Consider the following 12,114-nt stretch of genomic DNA (forward strand, 5'->3'; position numbering starts at 1 on the left):
TGGAAGATACAGGGCCATAATGGTCACACACCTCTGAATCCCAGTGGATCACCAGACTAAATACTACTGAGGCCAACTTATACAGGGCTCAGAATTCAATTCATTGGGTAAGGCCTAAACATCAAGGGCATGATAATATGTGGGAAGGAACTGCATATTCTGGTTTACACCGAAGATAGACACACAATGCTGGAGTAACCCAGCAGGTCAGGCAGCAACGTTTTGGGTTGAGACCCTTCTTCAGAATTACAGAACTCTTATCGGAGAGAGGAAAACATAGAAACATAGAAACATAGAAATTAGGTGCAGGAATAGGCCATTCGGCCCTTCGAGCCTGCACCGCCATTTAATATGATCATGGCTGATCATCCAACTCAGTATCCCGTACCTGCCTTCTCTCCATACCCTCTGATCCCCTTGGCCACAAGGGCCACATCTAACTCCCTCTTAAATATAGCATCTTCAAAGTCTGCAGAAAGAACGTTAAAGAAAAGAACATCTTCAAAGTCCGCAGAAGGGTTTCGACACAAAACGTCACCCATTCATTTTCCCCAGAGATGCTGCCTGACCTGCTGAGTCATTCCAGCATTTTGTGTCTATCTTCAGCATTCAATTCATTTAAACAACACGATAGAGGAGATAGAGATGAAGCAAACGTTGGGTGTGTTTTAACGTTGAGGAGGAAAGCCGAGGCTACCATTGCCATCATAGTTCTACCTATAATAGTCAGTCGGGCTGAACAATAGCAAAGTACACGTAATGTGGAGAAGTGAATGCATTTGGGATGGTGCAACAAATGAAGAGAACACTGGATTGAGAGAGAAAGATAGGTCAGCCATGATTGAAGGGCCGAGTAGATGTGATGGGCCCAATGGCCTAATTCTGCTCCTATCCTAAAGAATTGTATCATCACTTATGAACTGATGAACATACAACAATGGGAGTATGTTGAATGACGTAGAGGAACAGAGAGACTTCAGGAATAAGTGCACAGATCAGCAACATGAGCAGGCTGGGTGAAACAGGTGGTTTTATGTGCACATTTAGACGAGATGTGAACTGTACCTTCCAGAGTTAGGCATCGAGACTCGGGTGTGGGGGGTGTGGGGGGGGGGGGGGGGGGGGGGGGGAGGGGGGGGGGGGGGGGGGGGGGGGGGGGGGGGGGGGGGGGTGGGGGGAAGGGGAGTGAGTTAGGTTAACTAGGTTTTCCATGTACAGTGTAAATCTGATGATCAAATTCAGGAACATTTTCTTCCCAGCTGTTATCAGGCAACTGAACCGTCCTCTCACCAGCTAGAGTGCGGTCCTGACTTCCCATCTACCTCATTGGAGACCTTTAAACTATCTTTAGTCAGGCTGTATTAGATTTTAATCTTGTACTGAATGTTATACCCTTATCCTGTAGCAGTACACTGTAGACGGCGCGATTGTAATCATGTATAGTCTTTTCGCTGACCAGATAGCACGCAACAAAAAGCTTTTCACTTTTCACTGTACCTCGGCACACGTGACAATAATAAACTAAACTGAACTTTGATGTTACAAGTTTTCCATAATTTGGCAACGCTACAGGTAGCAGCTGATCATACTCAAAGTATGATCATACTCTTTGAAGGTAGGCAAAAGTGCTGGAGAAACTCAGCGGGTGCAGCAGCATCTATGGAGCGAAGGAAATAGGCAACGTTTCGGGCCGAAACCCTTCTTCAGTCTGAACTCTTTGAATTGTGTATTGTTGATGTCCTTACTGTATATTTTTTGTTTTGTTTCATTCCGCTTATAAGTTTTGTAATCTGCTTACTAAATTTTGTAAGGCGTTCTTGAGAGTCCTTTGACAGTCGCCCATAAGTATAATGTATAATAATAACAATAATAATAATAATAATAATAATAATAATAATAATAATAATAAATAATAATAAATAAAGTGCAGAGTTACCAAAGTCATTCACAATTCTCTTGTAGTGATGAAATCTACTCAAGTGCGTTCTCTCTGGCCCCGTGACAAAGCTGTAAGCTGGTAAACTTTACATTTTGATCAATAATGGAACTATTTAAGACAAATATAATGCTGCCATTTTATTTCAAGCGTCTATATCATCTTGATTCTGTGCACATTAATTCATACATTCATTTACAATTAATTCAACATTGCCACCAAAATTGATTCCAAAAATGAAATGGAACCAATAATTCCAAAGGGTTGCACATCATTAGAGAAAAAGAAATATTGATACTATTAGTTATATTAGTAGTAGCATTAATTAACTAAGTTTACTTCAAACATTTATTTAACCCCAGTGAATGAATTATTGATATTTCTGTAGATTGGATAAGGTCGGAGGAGGTGCAGAGAATAAGATTACAGCCCCCTTTTATCGATTTTTGTTCATCTAATTTTGGTCAGGTTTTGCTGATTTTAGAAAACCAACTTTATTCCCGAGGCTGAAAAGACTTCTAATCTGAACAATTACATATTTCATTGCTGTATTTATAAATTATTTCCTGTCTCAGAGTGTAACGTTTTCTTCTATCTATTTCTCCCTTACTCTCCATTTCAGTTTTCCTCGTATTTCCCCTCTTACACTACCCTGTGCTATCTCTCCAAATCTGTATTTCCCCCTCTCTTCTCTCCTTCCTTGCTCGTTCTCTGATTTCTCCTCCCTTCCTCCTTCTGCTCCTCAGGCGTAGATGGCCAAACGACTCTCTCAAGAGTTGCAGGTCGGTCAGTGGAGACAAGCTGCACGTTCTCAATCCTCCAGTCCCGACAAAAATCTCCCACTAAAAGCTAACGATTAACCCCGACACCCCCTCGCTCTCTATCCCTCCCCCACTCCAATCGCACCAACTTCTCGTTTTCACCCAACAAACAGCTAACAGTGACCCGTTTCATCATTTTTTGCATATCTTTCCTTAATTGTTCTTAATCTGCCCCCATTATCGTCTCTATCTCTTGTTTCCCTTATCTCGGTCTCGACTCGACCCATTCCTTCTCTCCAAAGGTGCTGAGCTACTCCAGCTTTTTGTGTCTCTCTAACGATCTAATTGTTTGGGCCTCTGCTTGCCCCACCTTTCCTTGATCATCATTGCTGGCTTTGATTTGTTCTTTTCATACCTTGCACCTTTTCATGCCTCTAGTTTCCTCTGACTCAGTCTTGCTCCCTTTAAGAGCTTTTACTATCCAGTGTATAGTTGGTGCCACCAAGGAGGCCACAAACAGTCCGTGTTCATACACAGATCACGATAAACGTCTGATAAACGTAAGGCCATTAGCCCACATTGGCATATCCTGCCCCAAGCTGCTTTTCATCCAGACCCCAATGAAAATGGCCATGGCCTTACTGGGAATGTGGTTGGGAATCCCCTGTTTCCATCTGCCATTCTCCCGTAGATAGACACAAAATGCTGTAGTAACTCCGCAGGTCAGGCAGCATCTGTTTGTAATGCCCCTGTCCCACTTAGGCAACCTGAACGGAAACCTCTGGAGACTTTGCGCCCCACCCAAGGTTTCCGCGCGGTTCCCGGAGATTCCCGGAGGTTTTTGTCAGTCTCCGTACCTGCTTCCACTACCTGCAACCTCCGGCAACCACCTGCAACCTCCGGGAGCTGCACGGAAACCTTGGGTGGGGTGCAAAGTCTCCAGAGGTTTCCGTTCAGGTTTCCTAAGTGGGACAGGGGCATAAGGTACAATTTTATTCCAATTGTGGATGTTGCAAACTCAAGTGGATGTTGCGTGTTGGGGCAACAATGCCTCAATAAACACCTGGAAATAACCAGGGGCACAGTCACAAAGGGGAATGTGTTTGACTTGTTAATTTAAGAGCAAGATGTCTCTGATGCTGAAGATGGACACAAAATGCTGGAGGAACTCAGCAGGTCAGGCAGCAACTCTGGAGACTTGGAAAAGGTGGCGTTTCTGGTGGAGACCCTTCTTCAGACTGGGTCAGGGATGGTTGGGTGAAACTGGAGGTATGAAAAGGTACAAAGAAAGAATGAAAAGAACAAATCAAAGCCAGCAAGGGGGATCAAGGAAGGGTGGAACCCACAATGGTCCATTGTTGGCTGTGGAACAAGGAGATAACGAGTGGACACAAACAGTTTGTGCTTGTCTATCGTGGCACATAGAGCATCTAGAATGTACAGCTGTGTGGATGTTATTACGGGAGGTAGATTGAGCCTGCCGTTTGCCTGGGTGTACAGTAGATGCTGACTGACCAGCTGTGTAAATACAATGTCAGCATTGGTAGAAAATGGGAGGATGATACAAAAGGTTTATTCTATTAACATTGTAATTGCCTTGAAATTTAATTTAATAACTTCTCTCCCCAATTACTCTTGGTGCTATGGGAATCTGGCAGACAAATTTAAGACCTTTCTATCTCTTTTATTGCAGATTCTGATTCTGTGATAAGTTCTTTGATTTCACGAATTCCAGGCGTAATGGATTCTCGGAGGTTTGCAACTCCTTCTATGAATTTTCCCTGGACTGTGCTAATTAAAGGGATGAAAATCCGTTGTAATTCCTCCAACTTCTGATTAAAGTCTTCTTGAACATTGTCTGGGATAATTGCACTTGTATTAGTGGGTACGGCACCAACTGCCCATTGGCTAATGTTGGCCTTAAATGCTTCCAGTTGTTGGATGATGGACGATGCAGGACTTTTGGGGAGGCCATGGGCTTCTGCGTTGAGATGTGTAAACACAGAGGCCATCATGTCCTTGAGCTTGAACAGCTGTTCCTCCATTTGACTTCCAAGAGCTTCAAACCTCTGCTGGAGAATTTCTGTTGCATTGTTGGGAAGATTGACACTTCCATTAGAAATATGCCTGAAAAAGAGAAATAGAGAAGATGTCTACGTTGTTTCCAAATCTCAGCATCCTCTCTGCGGCACAGGGCACGCTAATCATGATTTGCCGATCTCTGCAACAAGGCAACCTATTGGGAGAACCAATTAAACCTACAAACCCGCACGTCTTTGGAGTGTGGGAGGAAACCGGAGCGCCCAGAGAAAACCCACGCAAGTCACGGGTAGAACGTGCAAACTGCGTAGGGCCACGCCCATAGTCAGGATCAAACCCTGGTCACTGGTGCTGTAATGTGGATTGCAGTATAATGTGGATAAATGTGAGGTTATCCATTTTGGTGGCAAAAACAGGAAAGCAGACTATTATCTAAATGGTGGCCGATTGGGAAAGGGGGAGATGCAGCGAGACCTGGGTGTCATGGTACACCAGTCATTGAAGGTAGGCATGCAGGTGCAGCAGGCAGTAAAGAAAGCGAATGGTATGTTAGCTTTCATTGCAAAAGGATTTGAGTATAGGAGCAGAGAGGTCTACTGCAGTTGTACAGGGTCTTGGTGAGACCACACCTGGAGTATTGCGTACAGTTTTGGTCTCCAAATCTGAGGAAGGACATTATTGCCATAGAGGGAGTGCAGAGACGGTTCACCAGACTGATTCCTGGGATGTCAGGACTGTCTTATGAAGAAAGACTGGATAGACTTGGTTTATACTCTCTAGAATTTAGAAGATTGAGAGGGGATCTTATAGAAACTTACAAAATTCTTAAGGGGTTGGACAGGCTAGATGCAGGAAGATTGTTCCCGATGTTAGGGAAGTCCAGGACAAGGGGTCACAGCTTGAGGATAAAGGGGAAATCCTTTAAAACCGAGATGAGAAGAACTTTTTTCACGCAGAGAGTGGTGAATCTCTGGAACTCTCTGCCACAGAGGGTAGTTGAGGCCACTTCATTGGCTATATTTAAGAGGGAGTTAGATGTGGCCCTTGTGGCTAAGGGGATCAGGGGGTATGGAGAGAAGGCAGGTACGGGATACTGAGTTGGATGATCAGCCATGATCATATTGAATGGCGGTGCAGGCTCGAAGGGCCGAATGGCCTCTACTCCTGCACCTAATTTCTATGTTTCTATGTTTCTATGTAAGGCAAAGAGGCTGTTGATGCCACGAGGCGGGTTTTGGATCTTAGTCTGCGTTCGGTCTATCGTTATCACCTCTTCCCCAGCCAACAATGGACCATTGTGGGCTCCACCGTTCCTGGCTCACCGGTACTGGCTCAAATTTGTTCTGAATCTTTTCATACCTCTAGTTTCCCTCTCCCATGACTCTCAGTCTGAAGAAGGGTCTCGACCCGAAATGTCACCTGTTCCTTCGCTCCACAGATGCTGCCTCACCCGCTGAGTTTCTCCAGCATTTTTGTCTACCTTAGATTTTCCCAGCATCTGCAGTTCTTTCGTAAACATTGGCTCTGCGGTTCAGAATTGTATTTTGGACATAGGCTGATAAGTGAAAATCTCAAAGCTGGAGCAAGAAAGCACAACAAAACGAATCGAAACAAAAGGGAGGTCAGTCACGATTTATTTCCAGTTTCTGTCCCCACCCACTGAGGAATGGTCCCAACCAGAAACATAATCTATCCACTATCTCCAGAAATACTGCCTGGCCTGCTGAGTTACTCCAGCACTTTGTGTCTATCTTTAAAACAATCTATCTCTACGTACAACCCTGCGGTATGAATATTAACTTCGCTAACTTCAAGTAACCTTTGCTTTCCCTCTCTCTCCACCACTCCCCACCCCAGTTCTCCGACTCGGACCACTCTCCTCCTGATTACATTTTACTGAATGTGTGCCCCCTTGTCACCTTCCCCTCAGCTAACATTGAAGGATTCTACATTTCCCTTGATCAACTTGATCCCTTTAATCTCTCGTTTTCACACCTTGCCCTTCCATATCCCTATGTCTCCCTCTCCCCTGACTCTCAGTCTGAAGAAGGGTCTCGACCCGAAATGTCACCCATTCCTTCTCTCCAGAGATGCTGCCTGTCCCGCTGAGTTACTCCAGTGTTTTGAGTTTTATCTCTGCTTATCCCGGTGGAGAATCGTATGAACCCGCGAATGTTCACACTTGCAGTAGCTGTTCGGAGTGATAGAATGGATTATGTGCGTACATCAGTGGTTTGAACAGTTCAATCCAAGGTTGTGATTCAGGTTCCTCCGACTGCACAGGAAGAGCATGGACCTCCCATCCTAGTCAAGAAAACAGAGAACAATGGGTGTTGATGTTATTATGCATTTCAGATCTTACTACAGTGAGCAAACTGCAGTAACCCTCATGGGATTTTCTGAAAGTCTAGTGCAGTTTAGAAATACAGCGTGGGGAAACAAGCCTGCACCGACCAGCAAATTCACAGAAGCCAATTAACCTACAAGCTTGGAGTGAGGGAGAAAACCGGAGCACCCGGAGAAAACCCACACGGCAGAGACCCGGGTTCGATCCTGACCACGGGCGCTGTCTGTGTGGGGTTTGCATGTTCTCTATGCGACCGTGTGGATTTTCTCCAGGTACTCTGCTTTCCTCCCACATCCCAAAGGCATGCGGGTTTGCAGGTTAATTGATCTCTGTAAATTGTCCCTAGGGTGTAATGAGTTGATTGGAAAGTGGGATAATATAGACTACATGTGTACGGGTGATCAGTGGCCAGCTTGGTGGGCTGATGGTGCATCTTTCAATCAAACAATTCAATCAATCTTTCTCAGGCAAACATAATTTTCCAATGAGGTTTACCCAGTGCCAAATGTGGATAATATTGTGGGCATATTGAAAAATGGCCCAGTGTACGGAATGGAGCAGGCAGCTGCCATCTCTCGCCAGGAGTCAGGAGTGGGTGCTCACTGAACTAAAACTGATATCAAAGGTGGCACAGTGGTAGAAGTACTGCCTTACAGGGCCACAGACCCGGAACCGATCCTGACTACGGGTGCTGTCTGTGTGGAGTTTGCATGTTCTCCCCATGAAACTGCGTGGGTTTTCTCCAAGATCTTCGGTTTCCTCCCATGACTTGCAGGTTTGTAGGTTAACCTGCTTGGTATAAATGTAAAATTGTCCCTAGTGTTAGTCGGGTGGAGTTAATGTGTGGACATTGCTGGTCGGTGCGGGCCCGGTGGCCTGTTTCCGTGCTGTATCTCTAAAATTAAAATTAAAAATAAAACTAAAAACTTACCTTTCAAGAGAAACAGCATCAAAGTCACGATGAGTGTCTTCATTTTACCAGCAGGTGATAGTCAATCTGCAATGAAGTAAATCCAGCAGTAGATTTAATCTCATGGTGGGCAAAACATGGACATGTGGAACCTTGAGTCTGTGATCATTAACTAAGTGTTTACCGAAGGAAAATCAATAATCAATAACCACAACAACAATTTAATTTATTTCGTGACTGCATGAGCTTTATTAAGCCATATTTGACAAGGCTTAAATCAGGTGACTAAGAATTCGGTCCAAGGGTAATTCCAAACTAGAAAGGAGTGGGAAGCTTTAGTATATGGATCATGTAAACCGTACAGCACAAGAACAGGCCCTTCAGCCCACAATGTCTGTGATGGACATGATGCCAAAACCATAACTGATCATACAGGAGATTGAGAGGGGATCTTATAGAAACTTACAAAATTCTTAAGGGGTTGGACAGGCGAGATGCAGGAAGATTGTTCCCGATGTTGGGGAAGTCCAGGACAAGGGGTCACAGCTTAAGGATAAGGGGGAAATCCTTTAAAACCGAGATGAGAAGAACTTTTTTCACACAGAGAGTGGTGAATCTGTGGAACTCTCTGCCACAGAAGGTAGTCGAGGCCAGTTCATTGGCTATATTTAAGAGGGAGTTAGATGTGGCCCTTGTGGCTAAGGGGATCAGGGGGTATGGAGAGAAGGCAGGTACGGGATACTGAGTTGGATGATCAGCCATGATCATATTGAATGGCGGTGCAGGCTCGAAGGGCCGAATGGCCTACCCCTGCACTTAATTTCTATGTTTCTATGTTACCTGCACATAACCCATATCCCTCCATTCGATGCATATCCATGGGCCTATCCAAAAGGGTTTTACATGGCACTAACGTATCTGCTTCAACCACCACCCCCAGCAGCACATTCTAGGCACCGACCACACTTTATGCTGAAAACCTGCCCCGCGCGTCTCCTCTAAACTTTGCTTAGGGAAGGAATTCCAGGCCTTAGGGGCGTGGAAGCTGAAGGTTCCAGGAAGCTGAAGGTTCCGGGGAGCTCAAGGGGCCAGAGTTACGGAAGTATGGATATTGCCGAGGCAAGGAAGTATTTACAGAGGAGGGAGGGTGCATCTTGAGAAAGACAGCGCGGATGTTCAAATCAAAGTGCTGCTCAACCAGAACCAGATGTTCCAGCAGATGTGAACAACATCTGTCTTTGAACAATGAACAACATTGGCGCAGTGGTAGAGCTACTGCCTTACAGCGCCACTCACCCAGGTTTGATCTTCACTATGGGTGCTGTCTGTACGGAGTTTGCACGTTCTCCCTGTGACTGCGTGGGTTTTCTCCGGGTGCTCCGGTCTCCTCCCACATCCCAAAGACGTACAGGCTTGTAGGTTAATTGCCATCTGTAAATTGTCCCTAGTGTGTGGGATAGAACTAGTGTACGGGTGGTGATTGGTTGGCATGAACTTGGTGGGCCGAAGGGCCATTTCAATGCTGTATCTCTAAACTAAACTAAACTAAACTTAGAGCCATGGAGCACAGAAACTGGTCTTTCACCCTAACTCAGCCATGACCAGCAAAATGACTTACACTTGCCCACATTTCACCCGTATCCCACCAAAATTTTCAAATCCATGTAACTGTCCAAATGTCTTAAATGTTGTCTAGTACCTGCCTCAACTACATCCTCTGGAAGCTCATTCCATGCACCCATCATACTCTGTGTGAAAAAAGTTCCTACTAAATTTTTACCTTCACATCTTAAACCTATGCTCTCCAGTTCCTGAATGCCCTGCCTGGGTAAGACATTCCCCTATCTATTCATATGGCTTATAAGATATAACTACTATAAGATATAATATATCTATAACACTCTACAAGATCACCCCTCAGCCTCCTGCACTCCAAGAAATAAAGTCCCAGCCTGCCCAACCTCTCCGAAGAGCTCAGGCCCTCAGTCCTGGCAACATCCTTGTAAGTCTTCTCTGCTAGTTATAGCTTAATGGCATCTTTCCTGCAGCAAGATTATAAGATCATGTGATAGGAATAGAATTAGGCCATTCGACCCATCGAGTCCACTCCGCCATTCAATCATGGCTGTTCTATCTCTCCGTCCTAACCCTATTCTCCTGCCTTCTCCCCATAACCTCTGACAACCGTACTGATCAAGAATCTATCCATCTCTGCCTTAAAACTATCCATGAACTTGGCCTCCACAGCCGTCCGTGGCAAAGAATTCCACAGATTCACCACCCTCTGACTAAAGAAAGGCAAAGAAAGGTGACAAAACTGAACACAATTTTCCAAGCGCGGACTCAACAATGTCTGGTGCATGTATCCTAATGTCTGTATTCAATTCCCTGACCGATGAAGCCAATGTGTCAAAATGCAAAGTTTTCTCTTCCTCTCAGTCGCATTCAATGTTGAATGTAAATCACAGGACATTACAGTGTGAACCTCTGGTCAATTAGCACGTACATTTCCTCATATTTTATTCATATTGGGGTCTTATCATGTGGGAGCAAACCGGAGCTCCTGGAGGGAATCCACAGCACCCATAGTCAGGATCGAACCCTGGTCGAGGCACTGTAAGGCAGCAACTCTACTGCCGTGCCACGACATGTTTAATATTATGACATTCAGGTGCAATTCGAGTACTTTTATTACAACTAAAACTTATAAGAAAATACAAGAATTAAGCTTTGACACAAGAGTCTAGAGATTCTATCCTACTTTTGACATGGAGCGTGACAGATTGGAAGGTTTAATGCAATCAAAATGCAGACAACATACACAAAACACAATGTGAAAATGTAGATCAGCCGTTCGTACAAGTGACATGCCACAGCTTTGGTCAGGAGCTACACCGAATGCAACATAGTCGTAGAGTTATCCAGCATAGAATCGCACCCTTCAGCCCAACTTGTCCAACTTGTAGGACAATTATAAAAACACAAAGTGCTGGAGTAATTCAGCGGCATCAGGCAACATCTTTGGAGACGTTTCGGGTCGGGGCTGAAGAAGGGTCCCGACCTGAGACATGGCCTATCCGTGTTCTCCAGGGATGCTGCCTGACCCGTTGAGTCACTCCAGCACCTTGTGTCTTTTCATGAACAAGTTGGTCATCTTTTGAACCTCCTTTGAAAGAGGAAACCCGATCTCAAAAGAAAATTTTGACTAATCCCTTTGAACTGTTGACTAATGGCAAAATACTGTAGACCCTGTAAAAGTTCTTACCTGCTTGAGTTAAGTTCTCTGGCTTTCTGTTATCTGCTTTCCCAAGCTCTGGGATTTATTAACCTGTCCTTATCTATACCATCCGATAAGGGGAAGAACAGTAAACTACACAGACTCGTGTGTGTGTGTGTTTTTTAAAGTTTTACTAACAATTTTTGAACTCTCAGTGTTTGTTCCAAATGGACGTTGATCGTGTGTTGGAATTGATATAACAGGCAAAATTAATAAGAAAACCCACTGATCCTGTAACTAGTTGAACCATTGCAGTGTTATCCCAACCCATCAACCATGAAATACATCTACAGTACTGAACCCTCAGTCGAGCATCTGAGAAGGATGTTGGGATTGGATTTGTTTGGAGGAAGATGCAGTCAACAACACAATCAGGATCCACTACATCATGTGTCAAATTACGAGGGTGGTGAATCTGTAGAGTTCTTTGCCACCGAAGGCTGTGGAGACCAATTCAGTGGATATTTTGAAGGCAGTTAGATAGATTTTTGATGAGTACAGGTGTCAGAGGTTATGGAAAGAAGGCAGGAGAATGGGGTTAGGGAGGGAGAGATAGATCAGCCATGATTGAATGGTGCGGTGTAGACTTGATGGGCCGAATGGCCTAATTCTACTCCTATGACTTATGACATGATCTTTATGGCCCTGCAGAGAACTAATGTGCAAAGCATTATGTGTAGGAAGGAACTACAGATGCTGGTTTATTCAGAAGAGAGTCACAAAAAAGCTGGAGTAACTCAGTGGGTCAGGCAGCATCTCTGGGGAAAAGGAATAGGTGACGTTTCTGGTCAGAACCCTTCTTCAGACCGAATTGAGTCTTCTTGAGTCTGAAGAAGGGTTCCA

At 44.7% G+C, this 12,114-nt stretch overlaps 1 protein-coding gene across 2 annotated transcripts in view; it reads right to left on the reverse strand.

Moving 5' to 3' along the window:
- Nucleotides 1–2,063: 2,063 nt before the first annotated feature.
- The window catches only part of LOC129712294 (apolipoprotein A-I-like), a 161,017-nt gene continuing 150,966 nt past the window's right edge, over nt 2,064–12,114 (reverse strand). The window contains exons 1-4 of one of the 2 annotated variants that reach the window (XM_055660595.1): nt 11,260–11,351; nt 8,016–8,081; nt 6,963–7,041; nt 2,064–4,824 (exon numbers count right to left, since the gene is read on the reverse strand). In XM_055660595.1, the coding sequence (XP_055516570.1) occupies nt 4,362–4,824; nt 6,963–7,041; nt 8,016–8,058 (585 nt within the window). In that variant the 5' untranslated portion in view covers nt 8,059–8,081; nt 11,260–11,351 and the 3' untranslated portion in view covers nt 2,064–4,361. Of the gene's footprint in view, nt 4,825–6,962; nt 7,042–8,015; nt 8,086–11,259; nt 11,352–12,114 lie in introns of those variants that run through there. The other variant, XM_055660596.1, reaches the window with a different exon arrangement.

The sequence above is a fragment of the Leucoraja erinacea genome, chromosome 32 (assembly GCF_028641065.1).
Source record: "Leucoraja erinacea ecotype New England chromosome 32, Leri_hhj_1, whole genome shotgun sequence".
NCBI classification, from domain to species: domain Eukaryota; kingdom Metazoa; phylum Chordata; class Chondrichthyes; order Rajiformes; family Rajidae; genus Leucoraja; species Leucoraja erinaceus.